Source organism: Oenanthe melanoleuca, chromosome 5, assembly GCF_029582105.1.
Source record: "Oenanthe melanoleuca isolate GR-GAL-2019-014 chromosome 5, OMel1.0, whole genome shotgun sequence".
NCBI classification, from domain to species: domain Eukaryota; kingdom Metazoa; phylum Chordata; class Aves; order Passeriformes; family Muscicapidae; genus Oenanthe; species Oenanthe melanoleuca.
The window spans coordinates 12,982,215-13,005,970 of record NC_079339.1 but is presented as its reverse complement, the minus strand read 5'-3'; the positions used below and the strand labels follow the sequence as shown (position 1 = coordinate 13,005,970).

At 38.8% G+C, this 23,756-nt stretch overlaps 1 protein-coding gene across 8 annotated transcripts in view; it reads left to right on the top strand.

The window, feature by feature from the left end:
• Nucleotides 1-23,756, top strand: part of SOX6 (SRY-box transcription factor 6) — a 360,677-nt gene that overhangs the window by 212,492 nt on the left and 124,429 nt on the right. For all 8 annotated transcript variants that reach the window (XM_056492466.1, XM_056492469.1, XM_056492463.1 and 5 more), the window contains 2 exons: nucleotides 8,394-8,566; nucleotides 11,546-11,614. In XM_056492466.1, the coding sequence (XP_056348441.1) occupies nucleotides 8,394-8,566; nucleotides 11,546-11,614 (242 nt within the window). The remainder of the gene's footprint in view (nucleotides 1-8,393; nucleotides 8,567-11,545; nucleotides 11,615-23,756) is intronic.

Below are 23,756 nucleotides of genomic sequence, written 5' to 3'. Positions count from 1 at the left end.
TTGGAGCTCTGGCTAATATCACATTCTTTCCTGCATTCCTGACGTGGATTACATTTTAAGACTCAACTGTAGATCCACCACATTGCTAAAAATGGTGCAAAGTTTCATTGTGCTGCTCCCTGAGCTGAGCAGGGACTTAATCCAAACCTTTGCTCAGCACCTTTGACAACTGTGGAGCTGTTGGGGAAAAATTTGGGGGCAGCTTCTGTCAGCCCAGTCACTGCAGGATTTTTTTATTTTGAATGTATTGGTTTACTTTGATTGGAGCTGTTGTGAAAAGCAGTCAAGGAAGAAAACCTCTGAATGTAAGATATTGCTCAGGAAACACTTGAGAAGTGCTAAGAAATCAAAAAGAGCAAAAAGTCCAGTGAACATGTGAGGAAAAAAAAGGTATTTGGAGGAGCAAAGCTAGGTACAAGTATTTGTTAGATATATTGTGGCAGGTAAGCCTGCCTCAGGTGATGGCAAATCTTTAGGGGAAATATTCAGCTGGATCACCATTCTGACTTGCCCTTAATGCAGAATAAAGGGCTCTGTGATTTGTGATGTTTGATGAAGGAATAAATCCATCAAATTCTTTTGAGAAGGGAAAAAAACACCAGAGCAGGACACTCTAGGTGGTTGGATAGGGCTCAGTTGATCCTGAATACTCCCAGGTGCCTGTGAGAGCATCTCTGCCCAGCTCAGTGCCAGGCAGAGAGATCTGGAGGTGGGAGCTGGATGAAAGCCTTGGCAAGAGCCAAACTCCAGGGCAAACTCCTCCTTGGGATGAGCCAAACAATGGGCAAACTCCTCCTTGGGATGAGCCAAACAATGGGCAAACTCCTCCTTGGGATGAGCCAAACAATGGGCAAAACTCTTCCTTGGGATGAGCCAAACAATGCAGGGCAAACTCCTCCTTGGGATGAGCCAAACAATGGGCAAACTCCTCCTTGGGATGAGCCAAACAATGCAGGGCAAACTCCTCCTTGGGATGAGCCAAACAATGGGCAAACTCCTCCTTGGGATGAGCCAAACAATGGGCAAACTCCTCCTTGGGATGAGCCAAACAATGGGCAAACTCTTCCTTGGGATAAGCCAAACTCCAGGGCAAACTCCTCCTTGGGATGAGCCAAACTCCAGGGCAAACTCCTCCTTGGGATGAGCCAAACAATGGGCAAACTCCTCCTTGGGATGAGCCAAACAATGCAGGGCAAACTTCTCCTTGGGATGAGCCAAACTCCAGGGCAAACTCCTCCTTGGGATGAGCCAAACAATGGGCAAACTCTTCCTTGGGATAAGCCAAACTCCAGGGCAAACTCCTCCTTGGGATGAGCCAAACTCCAGGGCAAACTCCTCCTCGGGGTGAGCCAAACAATGGGCAAACTCTTCCTTGGGATGAGCCAAACAATGCAGGGCAAATTCCTCCTTGGGATGAGCCAAACTCCAGGGCAAACTCCTCCTTGGGATGAGCCAAACAATGCAGGGCAAACTCCTCCTTGGGATGAGCCAAACAATGCAGGCAAACTTCTCCTTGGGATGAGCCAAACTCCAGGGCAAACTCCTCCTTGGGATGAGCCAAACAATGCAGGGCAAACTCCTCCTTGGGATGAGCCAAACAATGCAGGGCAAACTCTTCCTTGGGATGAGCCAAACTCCAGGGCAAACTCCTCCTCGGGGTGAGCCAAACAATGCAGGGCAAACTCCTCCTTGGGATGAGCCAAACAATGGGCAAACTCCTCCTTGGGATGAGCCAAACTCCAGGGCAAGCTGCAGGAGCCCAGTGCTGGCTGTGAGCTCAGCTCAGCCAAAGCCAGGGAGGGGCTGTGGGGATGGAGGGTCCCTGTCCTTGCCCTTACCTGTCTGTGGTCACAGTGACAAGTGACAATGAAGGGTCAGCATGGCCTTGCTGAGCTGGTTCCTTATTCACTCAGCTGTTTGGTTATTCTTCGGCTAATCTAAAAAAGACAGGACCATGGTAAGTATAGGATTGTTTTAAAAGCCTGCTGTTTTGCAAATCATATGAGTTTCAAATTGCTCCCACCTAAGGAATTGCTGCAATGTGTGAGTTTTAGTATATATGGAATTAGGAGAAAAACTTGCTGATTATCAGTAAAGCATTTTTATCTGTCTCACAAAGTATAACTAATTTAAACTCTTTTTTGTTTTTCAAAAGATGACATATTTTTCTCTACAGAATATTTTCAGTACTTCTTAATATTAATTCCCATTTCTGTCTGTGGAGATATGGTAGTGAAATTTCCTTGCCCAAAGCTGAAAATGCAGAATCATTTTGAGGCATAAGGAAGGGGAGGGATCCTACACCTTCCCAAGGGAAGCTATCTGGTGTGTTTTGCATGCTGGACATGTTTGCTGTGCTGCTTTCTGCACTGGGATGCTACAAAGCACAATGGGAGCATTTATAAAACTTTTTATTGACTAAGAAGGGGACAGTAGCATATGGGAGCACCAACAATTGCTAACTGATCATGAAATAAAGAAATTCCAGTATTCTAGTGTTATAAAAAGAAGGGGGGGAAAAAAAAGTCATTCAGAACTTCGTCATATTGGTTCAGCTGTTGTAACCAAAGACTGATAAGATAATAGAAGTCTTTGTGGCTGTTTTCTACTGAAATGCTTTATCTTTATGATACACTTGGGGCCCCTTAGAGTGGAAGCTTTTTAAACTGCTGCTGGAGTCAGAACTCAAATTAGATGCTGTTGCAATGGCAAGGGGGCTCCTTAGTCCGGCAGCCCTCACAAAGTGACTTTTATCTCTGAAGCCCTTCCATTAGATTGTTACTTTCTTCTGTTTTTCCTGTTTATTTTTGTTGACTTTTGCTGCCCTATTTTGTGGCATTTAGAAGGTGACCCAATCAAAAAAGGGTAAATGCTAAATGCTGGACAGAGCCTGTGAAGTGGAAACATCACAGCCCATCTGATGTGTGCTGCAGACTGCAGTGTTAGACAGAATGGTTTAACCAGGTTATCTCTGGCAAGCTAAGATCAAATACACTTTCTTTTATGTCTAGGATTGTGGTTTTGCTTTCTTTTCAAACAATGTCCATAAAATAATAAAACCCCCTTCAATCTAACAGAGGGATTGAGTCACAAAGGCTTTTTTAAAAAGGAAAAAAAGCTGAAATTGCTTAACTGCATTCAAAATAATTTTTGATTGTTGGTTGAACTGTTTTGGCTGATGATACTTTGGAGCTGCAGTTATGTGATTTAAAGCCCTACTTAGTTTCTGGCAAAGTCCATGCTTCTTTCTTGCATTACTGGCTCCTGATTTCATAAAAGTCACACTATGTGTTTGTTCAAGAAACGTAACAGGACCAATTGTTTGTGATTTATTAATTTGTATTTCCTGTAAGTGCATGGAGCAAAAGTTAGTTTAGATGCAGTGCATAAACAAGGATGATATTTGTCATGTTTTACACTAATCACAGAATTCAAGAGAACCAATAATGCCTTGCAGCTGTGTAGAGATTCCATGCAAAGATCCCAAAGCACTTCACAAACATTAACTAACCAGGCATAAAAACCTCTGATTGGTAGTGTTTTGCTTTGTGTACATGTTGGGACACTCAGACACATTCAAGGACCCACAGTTATTTTGTGTCACTGCTAAGAACTCTACTTTAGCAAGCTATGGATCATAGCTATAACATTTTTGGTTTATTTGTGACTCCAGTATTTTTTCTTTTACTCACTTGATAGAATATGTGGTTTTATCTAGTTTTCTCTTCCTGAGTGTCAGAGAGATTAGTTTAAATTACACCATGTAAGCCATGAAGTCTATTTTTGTTATGCCAGTTTCTTTTTTCCCTTACCAGCAGCTCCTCTGCCTCTACCTCAGAACAGCTTGCCACAAGGTCATTAAAAAATTTAACATTGAGAAGCCTCCAGTGTTTGCTGACATGCAGCTGCATTTGTATATAGACTGAGTAGGTTGTGAAAGATAACAGGAGTGTTAAAAGGTGGCAAACCAGTGGTTGATATAGGAACTATAGTTAAATTGTATAGCTGTGCTTACTGGATACTAGTTTTTTAATTTTTTTTTTTTGGCAATACTTAAAGAAATCTAAGTAGATAAAAGGATGGGGTTTATGATTTTTATTAAATGCAGTGTAAGATATGTGATGCTCTTTCTCTTACTTTATGTACCAGAAATCATGTAGTATTCTAAGTATTCTAATTGGTTTTAAAAGTTAGGGTTTTTTCCACGAGCAGAATTCTTTCTAAATGTAATTTTAGACCACAAGTTGAACTCTTCTCTCTTTTTCAGCAGATTTATAGCTACTTTTTATTTTCTGTCTCCTGGTTAGCTTAACCTATGACCAGAATTTCTGAAAAGTTCTCTTTGATGCCTTAGCTCTCTTCTGCCTGAGTATTTTATCTCAATTTGTGTGAAATCCAAAATAAAGAGTAAAACAGTAAGTACACAGGGACAAATTAAAATATTACTACAACCAGGTTATTATCACAAAGGTGGGGATATACCCAAAGTATTATTAGAAATAATAACACTTTTCATTTTTTTCTGAACTTTTGATGAGACTGAGACATATTCATTTTAAAAAGAAGTCCTTAAACACTATCAGCTTCCCACCAACACTCAAAATTTTAAATACTGCTGGTAAAGGGAGTCAATGGATCAAATTCACTATATCTGTAGTCACTGAAATAAAGGCCCCTAAGAAAAATGTGTCAATTTTAAAGGTCTTTCCTAACTGAAGACCATTTTGTGATAGAGCCAAAGGTTAATAAAATCAGTAGTGAATGTAGCAATTTTACAGATAAGCTATTCACAACAAGTGTAGTTACTTGAATAAAAAGCTAATTCAGTTCTAAAATGCCACATGCAGTAGCAGTGAATAGCTGCTTTTAGGTGCTTTCTGGAGGAGGATGAAATACAGAATCACAGCACTCTTCTTTTCCAGCATCCCTGGCTGCCTGTAAATTGCTGTGAATGGGACTGTGGGCTGACAGGCTCTATTAAGACAAACTGCCTTTCTCATCGGAGAGATAAAATAAATCAGGTGTTTAGTCAAATTAAAATACTTCAGATGGAGCAGGCCCTGGGGAGCACTGATCCACCTGACAAATCTGAGAGAAACTCAAGACAGATGTGTTTGGGGGATAAGGAAGACCCCATGGAAAAAAATGCACTGCTGTCTTTGGAGTAAGAGAATAGGATTAGAACAGAGAGAGAGCTGTGGTATATAATATTTTATGGAAGCTGGCATATTTACTGTTCATTTTTTACTAAGCTTTTTGTTTTATCTGTTTTTATGGCAAATACATTTTACAGATAGCTGTATTTTTGTTTTATTTATAGATATTTTCAGTCAGCAGCAGAAGTTTATTTACTGGTAATGAGTTTAGGAATCTCATTGCTCGCTGCAGTAAGTGGATGCAAAACAGATGATGATGGCACACAGCTACTGATGACCTCTCTTGTCCCAGCCAGATCAGCTCAATCTGGTCTGCATTCTAAGCAAGTTGGTTTTTATTGGTATTTAAACTGTAAAATAATGGTTGGGATTTTCCACTGTAAAATTAAATTATACCTCCCCCCCCACCCCACACAGACACTGTTCATACAACAACATTCTCATCTTATGTTTGTTCTCCTCTGGAGCAGTGCTTGGTTAGGTGTCCTGCAGCTTCATGGAGGTCTCGTGATTTTCCAGGAGCACAGGGTACATTTTGTGGTCATCAGTTCCATTCTGTTGCTGGATTACATAACAGGGTACAAATTAAAGAGCAGAGTACTTTAAATGGGGTCATTATTTCAGATGTGTTTCTTGGGGTGGGGGGGGGTGGGAAGGAAAGAAAAACAATTACTGTGGATTCCTGAATAAGAACAGTTACTTCTGCCTATTATTGTAAAAAAAAATCAGGGAAAGAAAGAGAGAAAGGGAAAGAAAGAAACTATAAATTTGTGGCAACCATGTCAAATGGTTCTAAGAAATCCTAAGAAAACAACAATATTTTGTAGCCTTAGCAGGCACTCTTTGTGGTGGTTTTCTACTCATGTCATGAAGCAAGTACAATCTATCCAGACTAATATGGGAATGGAGTGGGAGATTAATATCTGCTTTGGGTGTGTGAAATATTGTATATGACTGTAAGCTCAGGGGCTTGCATTATGATGCCAAAGCTGCTTGACAGATGTGACAGTCTCAGGCTGCTGTTTCCCAGGTGGCAGTGGAGGACATAGGTATCATTTGAGGCAGCAGGTTGCTTCCCACTGGCTTTCTAAAATAGCTGGGTGGAGTGGCTGATCTCATCACAATGGGCAGTGGAGTTTTCCTTTGGCAGAAGGGTCTTTTACCCATGGAAATTAATTCAAAACCACCTGAATAACCTTTGAACCATACTGAAAAGTTTTCAAGGCTTAGTAACACAGTTCAGGAGGGTTAAGGTAGGTCTATACTGAAGTTGCAGAGAATTGAACAGATGTCAGCATGGAGCTCAGTAAGGCTAAAGGATCCTGCCAAGGCAGCACTTCCAGTGCAGGCACTTTCCTGGCCATACACCTGCCTATGCTTACTTTCAAAAATCTTTTTGTTTTGGTCTTGTAACAGCTTTTTTGCACAGGAGTCTTCTATTGCTTCAGTCGCTTGTATCACACCAAGGATTTGCAATGAGCTGGTCTGGGTAGTAGAATGTCCTTCAGATTCTGATTCAGGCATCCTTCATGCTTCTTGTGACTAAGGCAATCACTAACAACCCTTTCTAAAACCTCTACTACAACAGAATTTGCACATTTTTCTTCTTCTGGAGACCAGTGTTGTGTATACTGGATGTACATTAGGCATCAGGTTCTTGGAAACTTTTAAAGCAAAGATACTTAATAGTGAATAAAAAATTCTTATCTGAATCTTTTTCAGTACTTTACATTGCTAAATGCAGCTAATAAATGTACAGAAAATGAGGTAGCCTTTGTTTCTCAGAGTTTGTTTAGAGTGAATGACTTAAGCCATACAGTTTCTTTTTTCCATACAAAGCACTTTCAGACAGAGGTTTTCTTGTAGGCTGCTTTTGCAAATGAAACTCTGTGTAGGAATCATACTGGCCCCACAATAAGTAAGTAGCAGATAATCTTGGGTTTGTCACCTTCTTGGCAGGAGCCTGTTTTGTCTTCCTTCTCCTTATGAAACCTGTCAGCCTCTTTCTTCTCTTCTTTAGAAGATATCCATCTTATTCCTGGGAAGAAGCTGGACCCACAATTTTGTGACTTCTCCATTTTGTGATTTCTCCATTCCCTCCCAGCTCCTGTTGCTCACACATTTTCTTCCCTTTCAAAAGCCCTGTGACTTCTTTATCACAGTCCTCTATTGTGAACAGAGGAAAGGAAGTTTCTGAATACTCTCTTTTGTGCCACTTCTCATACCATTGTGGCAGACTACACACTTGAATTCTTGATTTGGTTTTCCTCTTCTCTAATTTTCAGTTCTACTGTACAGCATTAAATTGCTTTATTTATCCCACTTCCAACTCTAAACTTCTTTCAGATTAACTTCCAATATTCCTGAACTTCTACCTTGCTGTATTTATATTCTCTTATTGGGTCTGAGGTGCTCACAAAAGGAAATGTATTGTATGGCTCAGATATAGGAACTGACATTGCTGTTTCTGACAGAGTAATATATAAGATGGGATGTTTTCAGATTGATTTGGACAAGGACCCTGTACTCTCCACTTATGAGACCCATGCAATTTACCCATAAACAGACCATTAAGCATCATTAGTGCAAAGAATAAATGTACCGTAGTTTCATATTAATTAAGTGCTCTCTGTAGAGTAAACTTTGAAAGTTAAATGAAAATTCTTAAGCTATTTTCTCAGGTTAGCCATTTCTCTTGGGGACAAGTAAAGCTCATTTTTAATGCACATTCCACTACCAAAGCTTACACTTACCTAAATGACCTACCAGATATATGGGTATTTTGGAGAAACAATCAATAAATTCTTAAACTGCTTCTGCCACCAAACAGCATCTCTAAAATTCTTTTTTAGCATTTGTACATACTTGGAGTGAAAAAACGAGAAAATACATAAACTTGAGGTAAAATTATGTCTGATAAACTACGGATGTATTTATCACAGTGGGCAGATTTAGAAGGAGAAGATTCCAGGATTCATCCAGAATAAATCCTTGTCAGAAAAAAGGAAATATTCTATATCTTTTCTGCTGCCATCTCTGTTACATCCTCCCCTGCTTAGAGCACAGCAAATCTATGTGTAACATCCTTTTGAGATTTGTTAGCAGAAAATATATCCAAGTTGCTGTTTGAAAAAAAAAGCACGTTGGTGATGAAGCCGTTTTTTTGTAGGGGGGTAAATATTGCTTTGTAACTATGATCTACCTCCTGTTTACAGTGCATCTTTCCCCCACGTTTAGGTACACCAGAAAGCCTGGCAGAGAAAGAGCGACAGCTCTCCACGATGATCACCCAGCTGATCAGCTTACGGGAGCAGCTCCTGGCTGCCCACGACGAGCAGAAAAAGCTGGCAGCCTCACAAATTGAGAAACAACGGCAGCAAATGGACCTTGCTCGCCAACAGCAAGAGCAGGTGAGGCTCCAGGAGAGAAACCTGTGAAAATGGCTCGTGCAGAATGCTTGTCACAAACTCTGCTCCGCCCGCTGTTGTTTCCTTTCGTGGTTTTTTTTTTGTTTTTTTTTTTTTGTTAAAAGAGGTAAAATATCTCTAGAAGTTACACATTTTTCCAGAAAGAGGAAATATTATAGGACCCTGGGAAAAAAGGGAGGAGTAGATGATAGATTTCACAGTTCTTGTTGTTTGCACTGAGATGCAATTTTGAGAGTTATGAACAAGGCAGACTATAACCATTATTTAACTCATTCTCTTTTTGATGAGAAAATAATTTTAAAAAACCCTTAAGCATACTCAAACCTTCAAATACCTTGCACAAGTAAGGTTTGATTTGTTTGTTCAGGTTGTGAACAGTTTGTTTTTTTCTTTTTTCCTTGATTGATTGTTTGCTGTAAAGGTGCAGTTGTCCAATGAACTGTCCTCTTCTTACTGAACAAAAATGCAACAACAATGATCCCATGCACTAGTCCCCTAGGCATTAGATCAGACAGATCCAAATTAATGTGTGGTTTTTAGGAATCTGACATTATTACTAGAATTATCTTTTCAGTTAAATATATTTTATAGGATATATACAGCAATGTATGCTCTGTTGATTTTAATGAGTTGTGACGTCTGGTATTTTATGTGCTTGGGTATTTGCCCACATGTAGGAATATGGACTCATCCCCTAATGGAAAATAACATAAAGGAACACTGTAAAAAATCAGAAGTTAGAATGTCATTTAGCCATCTAGAGATGACACAGTAATTAACTATTGACACTTGTGAATAAGCTAGCACAAATTAATCTTGACACATTTGCAGACGAGTGATATCTTACAGTGAACACTTTGTAATTATATTTCAAAATGAAAATTAAATGACACTTAAAACTAGGTTGTCATGCTCAATGAAGCGAGCATGTAGCTCAACCGATAGGCAAATAAAATTCAGAATTTGAGCCACATGGTGCTTGTGTACCCTACTTTACTGTGTCAAGCCTATACATCAAGAGGATGCTATGGTAATTGCATTGCAGGGTCTTGGGTACATTTTCTTTCACAGTACTGCTCCAGCTAAGAGGAACCTTTGAGATTAGATGCTCCATGGTATATTTCTTGTTTTCATCAGGAAATGCCTATTCAAATGGTGCTGCATTGTACATGCAGGTACAAAGAGCTGCACACAAGCAGTCAGAACCCTGGCAGATCTGTTCCTTTGCACATGTAAACAAAAGCCTCCTCCTTGTCTTGGCTCTGGTTTACTGTGTTAAGCTGCAGCCAGGTCATCAGCAGCTCCAAACAATACTGCATGTGGGGTGCTGTGTACCTGTGAAAAATGACACAGCACTGAGAGAGAATGGCCCACAGCATAGCTCCATGATCTGGATCATTTCACTGTGAAGCTGTGCACTGGAATCATCTCTTACCTTTGTCTTCATCAAGCCCTAGAATCATGTAGACTCTAATTTACCTCCTTGAGGCCATGGACAGGACTTAAAATACATGAATTTCATGTTGATTTCTCTTACAAAAGTGAATTTTAACAGAACAAACTTTGAGTTGCTTCCATGTGACAGTGAGAGAATAAGGAAATGACAGCCTTGGTCTCTGTGTGTGCACAATTACAAGCTGTTAATATGTGACTCTGAATTCCTTATGAGTTAATCTGAACAGTTTTCACTAAAACTATGTGATTGTTTATTTCCAAACCAACCTTGATACATTCCTGTCATTTTTTTATCATAAAAACATTTTACTTAGCTTTCTCTGTTTATAACAGAGTAAGTGTGCTCAGAAGATGTTGGGGAAGGAGACCAAGAGGGTTTTTGCCAGAAGAGAAACAGTGGATTTGAGTGACCAAAATACCTTTGTCACCAACTTCTTGCTGTTTTATATGATTCCTCTGCTCTAGATAAATATTTATAGGAGGGGAAATTATACTTAAGAAATGAAGGTAGCAGAAGTGCTGAGGCTGGGATTTCCAGGAATCACAAATCTTGTGCTCATTTCAGTCTGCTGCAGTTACCCTTCTAAAGCAGAGGTCCAGCTGTTCCCCCAGCTCCCTGTGGCTGCCTTCCACATCACCCATTGCAGGGAGCAGCTCTGAGGTCTGAGGCCAGGATCCTCTTTCTCTTCTGCTCTGGCACGCTGGTTTTGTGGGAATTAGGGAGGTGGATGGAGAATCTGTCTCAAATTCTCGCTGGTCTCTTAGCGTTCCCTACCCTGAACATTTGCTTTTCTCCACCTGTGTTAGAGAAGGGATAGAGTGAACCTTTATCCTCCTGATCCCTTACTGAATCTACCAAATGAGGGTAAGAATATTTACATATTTCATAGCTGCTGAGCACCAGGTCCTGCTTTTACACAGAATAAAGCTCTGCTTTGCTGAGTAGCTCCAAGGATGATTTTTGAGGTTTGCAAGAGAAGTAATGTGCTGCTCATTGTGAAGGAAGTCAGGGAAACTTACCCTAGGAGCTTGTGGTGAATAGTGAAACATCTATAAACACTAGCTAAGGCTCCAGTTCAGCAAAGCAGGAAAATGTATGTTTAACCTTAAGCACCTGCATAATCCCATCCCCATTCAGAAAAGCACTTAATTTTGAGCATGTGTTTCATTCCCATTGTAGCTAGCAGTAATGCATCACAGTTAAAGATCACCACAGGCTCAAATGCTTTGTTGAATAGTGATGAGATTATTCACATGCACACAAATAAACCTGTGTTTCTGTGCTTTTCAGAGCTAAGGCCTCACTGCTTAAAATACATATTTCTTACTCGCTAAGTAGATTTTTATGTTGCATTTAAATTTACCTCTAAAAGATGCCCCATTTAAAAAAAAATTAATATGCTCCATAAAATATAATAAAGAATAACAAATATTATGTTTTTCGGTCAATAGTATTGAAATTTCAATATTACTGTTTTAATTTAATGGAAATTTTATTTCTAATAGATTGCAAGACAACAGCAGCAACTTCTGCAACAGCAGCACAAAATCAACCTACTGCAGCAGCAAATTCAGGTCAGTGTATTTTATTGCTCTCTTCTGATTATACTTCAGTTCCATTTATGGAGAGGGAAGGGTCTAAAATAAAGCAGCCACACGTTTTACTAACAAGCCTCAGTTTATAGGAGCTCCTTGTGTCCCAGAAAATTATTGTCAGACATCTTTTCTGGTGAAAAGAACTTTAAGAGGCAAAGTTTTCTTCTGAAAGTTATGAACTATTTTTAAATCTCACCATCTTGTCGTAATTCTGAAATCTGCAATCAGTTTGACTTGTATTGTGTGAAGTACAAACAGAGCCTCAATTATTGTTGGAGGAATTCTGTCTTCTGCAAAGGCAAAATTGAGACATTGAAGCAGTACTAAGTCCCTGGCACGAGTCTGCTCATGTACAGGTATATGTGTTCCAGGTGCCTTTGGAGTAATTATACCCTTGTGGATCTGGAAGTATTCTGGAGATATTTAATTATCTGTGCTTGTACTCAGAGCATGCTTTAATTTTGTGCAAGTGTACGTGGGTAGGGAGTGACATGGATGGAGAGGTATTGTTGGCATGTGACTGTATTACCTTCTCTGCTTCCCACTTTGAAAGCATTTCCATGGGCCTGTTCACTGATTGAAATATTTCAATTTGGTCTGACAGATGATTGTACTGCCAATCATTTCTTATAAGCTTGGGCTATCCATTTCTTTTCCTTAATTAGCTGATTGCTATGTTACTAGATGCCAAAACTGGAGTTTTTCTTTCCCTCATCCCAAAGGAATGCTTGTAAATGCTTTTGAAAATGTTGTAATGCAGTCTCAGTTACACTTTTAAGGAGTTTATTTAACAAATATAGATGTGTTAATACCTCGTAGGAGAGACACAATTGAATTGTAAAACACCATTATTGCTGCTGCCTATTAGGAGACTGTGTGTTCATATTAGGTGTGCATCAAGGATGAAAGAGGTTTCAAGACTAGTGAAAGGAAAAAAAATAAACCATCTTTAAGTGTTATGTGCAAGACTGGCTTCAGAAAGCAAAGCATAATATAAAAAAATCTTAGCATAAAAGCTAAGACTGAAACCTAGCTAGGACTACAAAACAGAAGAGTTATCTGTATGAGAAATTTCTAATTTTTAAAATTTCTTTAAAAATTAGGGAAAAGAAAGAGGCATTATGACTAGGGTTTTTTTTGTTTCTTTTTGGAGAATTGTAGGTGTGTTTGGCTGGGAGTATCTGCTCTGTAGTAAAAAGTTCAAAGGTACTTTATGTTTCATTTCAGTCAATACTTTCCAGTAGCTTTACCCTTCCACTATCTCCAGGGAAATGTGGTCTTAGAATTCATTCTAGAATAGATTGCAGATTCATTTTCTCATTCACTTCCATCTTTCCTCTTAGACAGTGCTGAACTTTTCCCAAGTTTTCTTTCCTGTTCTTCCCTAGATGTATGTGCAAAGTAGTGTTTCAATGGTTATTCTGTTCATCTGAGCTTAGTTTAATAAAAACTGTTTCTTGGTGACTAGTCCCTGTATTTGCTTCCAATTCTTGCCAATATATAGCCACATATGGCAATATGTTAATGCTCCTCAGTGGTTTGGCCTCTTTATTTATTTATGATTTTTACATTCACCAGAGTCTAATCAGTGTGTTTGAGACAGTGAGGATTGTTTCTTCTTGGTAGTGGGCATCTGATGAGCACTGTAGGCTCCAGTAAGAAGCACTAGGCACTAGATGCCAAGTCAAACATCCAATGGTCATATGGGGAGATAAGGAAAAGAAAGTTTCCTGGGAGATTGTCTTCTAGGCTAAACACCAGCTCACATAGTCCATTTGCTTGTGAGCCAAATGGTTCTGCTTTGTTTATTTGTTCAGTCTGAATTTTGTGGCAGGTTTGGCAGCCAGAAGTTGCTAAGTTGCTTTGGCAGTTTGTAGTTTGCTGCTGTAAGATTGGTTATGAGAGCTGCAGTTTGAGATGTGTAGTTCCTTAAGGGCTAGAGCTGGGATGGAAGCAAAACAGGAGGCAGGTGACAGAAATAATGCTGTGCTGGTTCTCCCAGATCCTCTCCCCCATCTTCCCAAGAAACCTCAATACCTGCACTGAAGTCACACTGGTGACTCTGGGTGGAATTCATAGTACAGACTCTGTCTCAGTTAATTATCCAGATTGTTCTTGTAGTGAGCAGTGAGAGGCAAAGTGAATAGTTTCAGGATACTATTTATATTGTCCTAAAGTAGATATTTAAAATATATCAAGTAAATTGTTCCCCCAAATGGCTGTTTCTCTCCATTATTAAGAAGGATATACATGCAAATGCCTTTAGTGTAGAGATCTGATGTGAGATGAGGTGAATCATGCTCTCTATATCTTGAAGGGGAAACAAAATTTCTATTAAATGCTTACATTCCCAGTTTAGATTTTGGGCCTGGTAGAATTTGCAGCTCTGTCCCCAATAACTTGATTTTGTTTAGAAGGTTTGTTCAAAGACACTCTTGAGCAACAATTTTCAGGAAACAGCGATTACCAACAGAGAATGGTGTGGGCTCTTATCTGTACTTGCTATTCGTGGGAAAACAATGGTACCCTTCCCTGCCACTCCCCTTTTGAAGAGATTGCAACATGTGAGCAGCACAGGTGCCAGTTCCATCTGGGCAGGGGCCTTTTCACGGCACAGCCACTGGAGGCAAGAACAGCGTGTTCTCCGGGATGCGGGAGAGGGGCACGGCTGATGCAATGTTCTCATCCTGAGACACGCAGTGTGTCAACTCTCCTCTCCTGAGCAGAGTGCTCCTTCTGGAACAAGGCTCTCTGTGAATCACTGCTCCCAGTTTAACTCTTTAAACAAGCAGGAGTTGCTTTAAAGATTAAAATTTAAAATAATTTGTATTAAGTGCTACACGCTTCCCCGGGACAGCTACTGGGTTAATATACTGAGAATGTGCATTACTCAGTGTTTATTATTTATACTGTGCTGTATATTATCTGTTTGTGTTACCATTTTAACACCTTGTTTCATTTCATTGGTGAAAGGTTTTTTATTGTTTGTTTGTTTTGGGTTTTTGTTTTTTGTTTGTTTTGTTTTGTGACCATTTAGTGGAGCACCTTACTCCAGACTTGTCATGCATCCAAAACTTTGTCAATAATCTATGAGCAAAGATTACTTTATCTAGGCTTAGTGTATGAAAACAAGCTAGGTATCTCAAGAGTATAGAGGTCATTAAATGTTCTGCATAATCATCTCATCTTTTCTATGTGAACCTAGTGTTTCTATCAGGGTTATGTGTTGGAGAAAGCAGTTTTGTTGGCTAAAGGGAGTCTGGACTTCTCCTCAGTCTTGTCTCTGATTATCAGAAATTTGGCAGATCATTTCCTTTTCCTCAATTTAAATGCAATGTTTTGAGAATCTTAAATGAAAATTTTCAAATAAATGCAGTGTATTATTACTTTTCAGCTCAAATGTTCATAATGTTCATAAACACTCTTGTACAGAGGAGTCCACAGAGATGGGAGGAAATCTAGGATGCCAAATTAAGTTCTTCATTCTGCAGAGCTGTGCAGAGAAATCATTGCTTTCAGTGCAAATTAAGGTTGAAAAAATAATGTGGGGCAAATAAGAGCTCACAGATCAGTCTTGATTAAGATTTTGTAAAATATATGGGTTTTGGTTTTTTTTTTTTTTGTTTTTGTTTTTTTAATAAAAAATATTAATTCTGAAGTAGTGGGAACAAAATGGGACTAATTCAAGAACATCGTTTAGCCTGTGTAATGAAAGTGAAAATCTCTAGGAATAAGTGAAAAAGCTGGTTAAAATAGGATTTTGGTAGTGCATTGTAAAGATTAGATTGGAAAAAGGGAAGGCATTAATTTCTTATATTTTTCCAAACCAGGGATCCTGAAATCCCTGTGAATTTTGTGCCACATTATGAGAGTTCAGTCCTTTCAGAATGAGGCTTGGAGACTTCTTCTGAAGCCCCATTTGGGGAAAAGTCACATTTGCCTATTTGAGGAAAAGAGGTGGATGCCACTGATACTTGGAGCCTGTTGCTCCAGGATTTCCATCTGAGAATGGGGGTGTGTGTGGATTTAAGGGATGAAAGTTTTTAGGGCTTCCCTCCTCTTGTGGGTAGGTTTCATTAGAGCAAGTCCTAAATTGTGGCTGAAATCTTCAAAAGAGACAGTGATGGTTGAGCCTTTCTGCAGAAATCTGTGATGAGGATAACTGTGAGAGATGATCCAAGCTACTTTTGTCCCTTTCCCTTCACCTTATTCCTCCACTGTGCTTAATGCCAGTGCAGAGCATTTTGTTTTGTTTGAATCAGTACAATTTCCATTGCATAGAGGAACTGGTTTCCTCTGCTCTCATAAGTATTCTGTTTTAATTCAGTCACTAGAAATTATGCCTAATAGTATTTTTTCTAGTTTTAATCTATACATTCATGCTGTTCTACTTTCCTATAAATGTTCTTACATTTTCTGTTTCCCTCAAATAGAGTGAACGTGATTATTGTGATAGTAAACAGACAAAAGAATAGTAAGATGAAATTACAACTATTTAAACTGTCTTTGAATAGGAATCATTTGAATCATAAGTAAAACTTAAGAGACTGAACCAATGAGTCTCCCTTCTTATCCATGATTAACTACTGACAATTGAGGTACCTGGTGAGCTGAATAAGGACTATCTCTTTATGAGAAGTACATGTCTAAAGATCAGGAATAATTACATTCCACATTAGCCTTCATAGCCTCTCTGACCTGGTTAATTAATTTTTTGCTAGGATAATAATAGCAGAAATAGATTTAAAGATATGCTTCATCATTAAGTATGTAACTGACCTCCAATTTTAAGAGCTGAACCTTTCATTTATTGCCTTTTGGAGACAGGTTAAAGCTCCTTGCAGAGAGCTTGCTGAAAATGCACAAGCTGGAATCCAGTTATTGTCAGCTTGGTTATGCTCTCTGAGGTTGTCTCTCTTTGTAAACTCTATTTAGTGTTGACAAGCAAAAGCAATGCAAGTGCTACTGTTCCAGCACTAGGGAATATTCTCCTCTACCTCTTTTTTTTTTTTTTTTTTTTTTTTTTTTTGTTATTGATCGTGAAACTGATCCCCTTCCAGCAAGCTCTGCACAGGACCAAATAAAGCCATTGAAAGCAATTTGATACTTCTATTGGCAGGGTAAGCAGATCAGATACTCCCTTGAAAGAGAGAGAGAGTTATAAACAAAGCTTAGAAGTCTAGGAATAGCCCCCAGCTTCAGCAAACCCTTAAAATATTTTGTAATTGTATCTTCAATCATGAATTAGCCAGGAAAAACAGACCTTTTTTGCCTTTATATTTCACTGCTGTATGCTGTTTTTAATTGCCCACAGGCACACTGTTGTGATCTTCTTTGGAAGTTTAAAACCAGGATAAAAATGCAAATCTAATTATTTCTTTTATCTAATCTAATTAACTTTTACAAGTAATGATAGATGCTCTGCAGCCTCCATCAAACATTTTAATAATGATGTTTCTGGATTGAAGAATAGGTAAAAGTACTGTAATTTATAAGCAGTCAAGATTATGGCAGTAGAAAATGTAAAATATTGTGGTGGCTTAATAAACTATAGCTGCAGTTTATTAATTTCCAGTAGAAAGGATGCATTTCCCTTAAAACCCAGTTTGCTTGAGAATTGATTCCCAGCCGTCACTGGTATATATTTTTACAGTTTTTTAAGCAGCCCAGTATTAAAAATAATATATATCCAGCTGCCTTCTGCAATGCAGTTGTGTGCAGTTGGAGGAGGAAATGCAGTTGTGTGTCTGTGGATTGTGAGTCCCTGATCCCACTTCAGGTGCTCTGCTGTAGGTGTGGCACCACAGCTCCTGTCCAGCTCCTAACTGGCCTGGTGCAAATTGAAACTGATCCAGTGGAGGAAAGACAAATACGCTAAACAGCAAAAGTCAAACGTTTCATATTTTATTTATTGTTACATACTGGCGTATTAATGGGTTCTAAAGTCCTTGTGTGATAATTACTCAAGCAAAAGATCTACTATCGGCCAGCTTTTCCCAGTAAAAGGCATCTTCATGGCTGGCTGGCTTGGAATTTTCTCTGTCAGCTGTGAGGGAAGAGAAGTGATGTAGGATCCATGCCTTCTCTGAGCAGCACATGCTATAATAAATATTCTGATGATGCTGTCTATCCTTTTTTCAACCTCTTCTATACTACAAATGCTTTGGCATAACAGCGTGGTGGTGGCAGAAAAGACACAATATGTGAAGGGTTCATATTCCTCTGCTACTTGTAAGCTTCTGATCTCACCCCTTGGTCCCCCATTTGCAAGGATCCTGCTAGCTGCTCTGCCCCTGAGGCCCTCAGTCCCTGGAAACAACTTTTATCCTGGCAGAGCAGAATATAGTTCTGGATTTGACTCTTAAAACTGTATGCAGTCATAAGGGATGCTTGTGTTTAAAAAAAAAAAATTTGCTGTGACCTTTTAATCGTTAAATTAGCTGTCTTACAGTTTTCTAATTCATTATATGACTTTTTTTCCCCCCTTATTTCGCCTACCCAAGTCTAAACAAATTGTATTTAATGCAAAAATTAAGCCTTGTGTATCTCTTTCATATGACTTCTCTAATTATAGAGCAGTAAATGGTGGAATAGCATATGTTAGCAACATGAGCAGCAGTCTATGAAATGAGCTACAAGTTAATAAAATGATCTTGTGGTGGTGTTGGCCAAATGTTAGCACACATGTTTCGAAAAGTGGTATTTCAACAGACTTGAAGAATAGGACATGATCTGATGTGTGGAAATTAGTTAAACCAAAGTAAATGTCATTGTTTCTTGGGCTCATATTGGTGCAGAAAATGATAGTAGCTGTCCTCCCACTTTCCCTCTCCCACGTGTGTTTTAAAATTGGAAATGAATACATAGGCATCCCCAGCTCAAGTCCTGCTGCTTCTGCTTGGGGCATGCTGTGCTGCATCCTCACCAGTGGCTTAAGGGCTTGTTCTCAGCTGTGCCTCTGCCAAAGCTAGAGGCTGAAATCTCACTGATTCCATTCAGCCCAGACACTTCTCCTACAGGCTTCACTTACAGAACAGCCTATGATTTGAGCCCTTTTAATTTAGAGGCAGATTATAACCAGCTCCTGAATAACAGCAGAGGGTCAAGCAAATATTTGCTGCCCACCTTTGCTGCTGCCTGGGGGTCACTCTTGGCTGCCCATTCCAGGCTGAGCCAGGCACCCTGATCCATCTCCCAAGGAGTTAGGCAGAGGTGATGCTCCTCTGGAGCTCTCTGGTGCCCTTCTGTCAGTCTGATATTGCAATATTTGGGATAACGCAACAGCCGTGTGCTGTTTGCTCCAGCACAGACAGCCAGTTTTGTTCCTAAGTGGTATGTGCACAAAGTGAAATGGATACCTGGGAGTGGAAATGGTGCCAGCTGGCAGCCTATCCAACAGGACTGATCCTGTGAAGTCTTATTTGCTTGGGCAATACCCACTCAGGCAGTGTTTGATGAGTTGTGTGCTAAGTGTTACTCACACAGCTGGGGTTTGCAGAAGTGAGCACCTCTTGCAAGGGAGGACTCAGAATATTAGTATTGTGGTTGGAATATCAAAGGTATAAATGCAGCAGGGATTTTAGGGAATGTAATTTGTTTCATTAGACAAACAGATGTAGCTGGAAAAAACAGACAAGCATTTGGGCACGTCAGCTCTTTTTCATGTCTTACATCAGTGTTACATGGAAACATATCCCAGGACTGACAGGAACTGCTTGAGATATTGGCCTTTCATTTCTAATTAGTTACTTTTTCAGTGATGATTTTTATGATTGACAACCACATGATGGCCAAGAGGGAAAACAATCAAGTTTTGCATTGCCTTTTCTTTTTCTATTTTTTTTTTTTTTGCCCCTGCCACCTCCACTATTTGACACACTAATCAGGAGAAACTGAAAAAAGAAACAAGTTAATAACTGTTAGTATTGAAATGACTTGATTTATGGAGATATTCAGGTATACAGGCAAGGCTGGAATGTGGTGATATCAGAGGTCAAAATTTCTGTCTGCAGAAGCAGGTATTTGGAGGAAAATGATGAAGTACAGCCTCACATTAAAAAGGCCAAAAGCATATAGCAAATAAATTGTAAAGTACTTCTTGAAATCTCACAGTAAAAACTTAAATTTATCAGATGAACTAAATTCTGGCCTAAGGAATCAAAGCATTTTTTATTTGTAATTGCAGGAATATTCCAGAATGAAAGCATATTACTGAATCAATTTGAGCATAAAAACTTATTTTTAATATATTTAATATGATGACAGCAAGGAAGAAGTAAGTGCATTGCTCTCTGAATACATTCAGGAATTATGAATTCACATAAAGAAAGTATAGTATGTGCAATCCAGCAAATGAGCAAACTAGATGCTGTTTAACATTTGGTGTACTCTTGATGGCATGTAAGTAAAAGTAAAGTGAATGAATATTTCTAATATTCACTGTTTTATGCAACCAGCTAATCCAGACACTCACAAAAATGTCAAAGCATAGTTCTCAAGAAGGTAAATGGCCTTGCCTGGGATTTACCTATCTAATCTTAAAGTTGTTAAAGTAAGGAAAAATTGGTTTATGACTGCAGTTTACATGCTATTTCCCTTTGTCTGGAACATTAGAAACCCCTCTCCCCAAATAATTAGATAATATAGTGGCTTGTGTAATATGCAAGGCTTTTGCTTCCTTGAAAGAACTAGTCTTTAATATAAATCTTGTATATATCATCTTCAGCAAGTTGGGCATTTGCACAGCTTGGGTAAATTATGTCTATAGTGAGAATCTAGAAGTTACACAGTGTGCATTCCATACTTGAGGGATGGGAAATAAAAATTGATATACTGTGCTGCACATGATATAACACAGTGAATATCTCTTAAATTCCAGAGGGATGCACTGACATCACCACGGTTAATTCGCATGCAGCAACTCCCACAAAATGTTATTAACTTTAAATTGAAATTTGTAATCATTCAGTAAAAAAGAAAATAAATGATGTAAACAGTATACAATGGTGCATTATGAAATGCTGGATTAATCTTGTTCACCCACCCAAAATGACAGTGTAAGAAACCATTAAAGTTGTAACACCAAATAATAAAAGCAAAGAACTTCATAGTTGATGGTGAAGTGAGAAATCCATCTTGAGACACACCACTGTCACACAGTATGGAAGGGCACTTCTGAGTTAGGGAACTTTGTTTTAAAGTAATGTATTAGGCATTTTTATTCTGTAAATGAGAGATCAGCCAGTTGGGGGAATATATGTCTAGCTTAACATCTAGATCAGGTAGACAAATGAGTTGTGTGTCTACTTGCTACAGGTAACAAAATAGTGCAATGTATTCCTAATAGCCTAAGCACAGGCTGGGGTTCTGTGCTTGACAAAGCAATGTATATAATATAATATATAGAGATAAACCATGCTCAGAAGAGGGGGTATGACACTTGTTTTTGCTCTGACAAGGAGTGATTGGTATGATGAACACTACTATCACATTTCTAGCTTTGCCTTTTCCATCTCATTGAATTTTATTGGTGATATATTTTCAGGATACTCATCTCCTCTGTAACTGCATATCTGAGTGTCTCATAAGCTGAAGTGTATTATCCTCACAACACTCTTTTGAGGCAGAATAAAAAGCATATAGATATTTGGGGGCATCTAATTTTAGATATCTAATTTGGGTGACTGAATTAGGACTTTTGGCTCCATATATAAAGCAGTCCAGGTGCTGTGAATTACCTTCTGTTGATTAGACAACAAGGTTCCTAATTTAAGCACCTTAGTTAAATTTCTGAAGTTACTCAATCCAGTTCTTACATGAAATTTGACAGACTTGAAATCTGTGGTTTCAGAATTCATAGGGTGGTTCTCTACCATCTCGATTATATTTTTTATCACGACTTTTCTTTCAACTTATCACTTGCCTTAATTTACTCTGTTGGAGCTTTTAGCCAGAGTGAATGCACTTCAGCCAGACAGAGAAATATTTGTTTGTTCCTCTCACCCACTCCTGGCCACAAATAAAAACCATTTTGGGTGCCTTGAGCTCGCATGTGGCCGAGCTCCTGACCAGAAGCACAGCCATTGTCACACACAAACAGGAAAAGTGGAGAGGCCACTCTCACTGAAGTCTCTAGTTTCCCAAATCCACGTGTTTTCCTTACAGATGTGGAGCAAATTCTGTGGCTGTGAAACATCCTTTGAACAGTGGCTTTATTGTGAAGAGAAAATAAATTTTTATTCGAAGAATGCCTACACTTCTTGGCGGTCTCTCACACAGTTTGTAGGGCATTCAAGACTTACTTGAAACAGACTTAAATAATGTTTTTTTTATTTAATCAAAATGGCTGTTTCTAAATGGGGATCTTACATGCCATGTTTTAGGCCAGAATATATTTTTACAGCCAAGTTATAAACCTCTGAAAAAGGGGGCTTATAATGGAAAGGTTGACACAATGTTAATTTTAGTGTTGTAAATGCAATGGTATAATTTTGGAAAAAAGCCTTTATAGCTCTGCTAAGATATTAATTGCAGGAAATTACAGCATATCCTATTAAAGTATTATGTCAGTGGCATACATAGCATATAACACCTTTGCATATTCTCCCTTGTTTTCACGGCAACATTTTGCATTTTGATCTGTAAAGAGGAGGTGGATAAAGTGGCTCAGAGTTTCTGATCACTTTTGCTCAAGAGGAAAAATCCACCCTGGGGTAATTCTTGCTTATGGCCAACTCTAGAAACTGGTCTTCTGTTACCAGGCAAATCTGATATGGGCACTGAGGAATGAATCAAATTCTGCTCAAACAAAAGTCTTTGTTTTGTGACTTGTGGACCAAGGTTTTTCAGTTGAACCCAATTCAAATCAGGTGTAACCAGTTTACATCCAGAATAAAAACTACTTTTATGACACACTATTTTTTTGCTGATAATGGCTTACTTTTAATTTACTTGCACTTTCAGAATCATTCCTGACTTTTACTGTGGCTGCATAGTAGACTGTCACTTTCCTTTTTGGTGTCTGTTAGTTAATTATTCAGAAATGCACTTTATGTTCATGTGGTGGAGGTGAAGGTGTAGATTCCATTAAGCTGAACAATGTAAATATGTACATTGCATTGTACAGTTTTTACTACTAAGAAAGAGGTCATTGATTGTATTTCTGTCACTTTTAGGATTCCAGGGGCATGGTATAATATCATGTTTTCTTTGCAGAGATTTGTTTTTATAAAGTTATTATTTGTTAATATCTTGATTTTAATATACATGGAATTGGAGCCTTTGATGACAGTGTAAGGATGGATGGTTTTTAACCATGACTGCTATTTTAACAAAAATGAGCTTTTACTACATCAGGTTTTTTCCTTACTCTCAGATCCTTTGGGACAAGTTGGCCATGTCTTCATATTTGTGAAGCACCTCATATTGAGGTCATAATCCTGCTTTTCATTGCCACTGTGGCACGAATTTGCAGTGAGGAGTATCAATAACAACATGCACAGGGGTTTGTTCAATGCATAAATGGGCTCTGGAGTCTTGATATTTTATGTTTTCCCCTTTGACAACAGTGGAACATGCAAGATTCTTCACACCAAAAAATAAAAGTCCTGACTTGTATAGCTGATGGGTTTTTAACAAGATGGGAGGAAAGGCCTTCTCAAAGACCCCACTGATGTGCAAGTTCATTGGACCATTGATGTTTCCCATTAATTGCAGGGCTTTAGCATATAACCATCAAGTATATCTGGTTTTACTTATCAAATCCAGAACTGCTTTTTCTCTGCCTGCTGAGCAGGGAAAACTCCATGCTGTACCAGTTTCTTTTTACTTGGGTCTCCAAGTATCATCAGGATTAAAGCTGTCAGAACAGTCAGCCCTCTTTATTTTGTGGTTTTCAATACAAAGCATAATATTGTTGCTGGAGAAATGGCAGGCTTTCAATGTGTTAGCTAAAAATTGTGCAGTGGACAGAAAAAAACAAAAAAACAAACCCAAAAAAAACCCCCATCCTTGTTAATAGCAGGCATTGAAATGTTGCTTTCACCATTTCAGGGAAAGAAGATACAGTTCTGTGCTTTCATTTGTTTTTATTCTACACCACTAATTTTTCTGTATTGGCCTA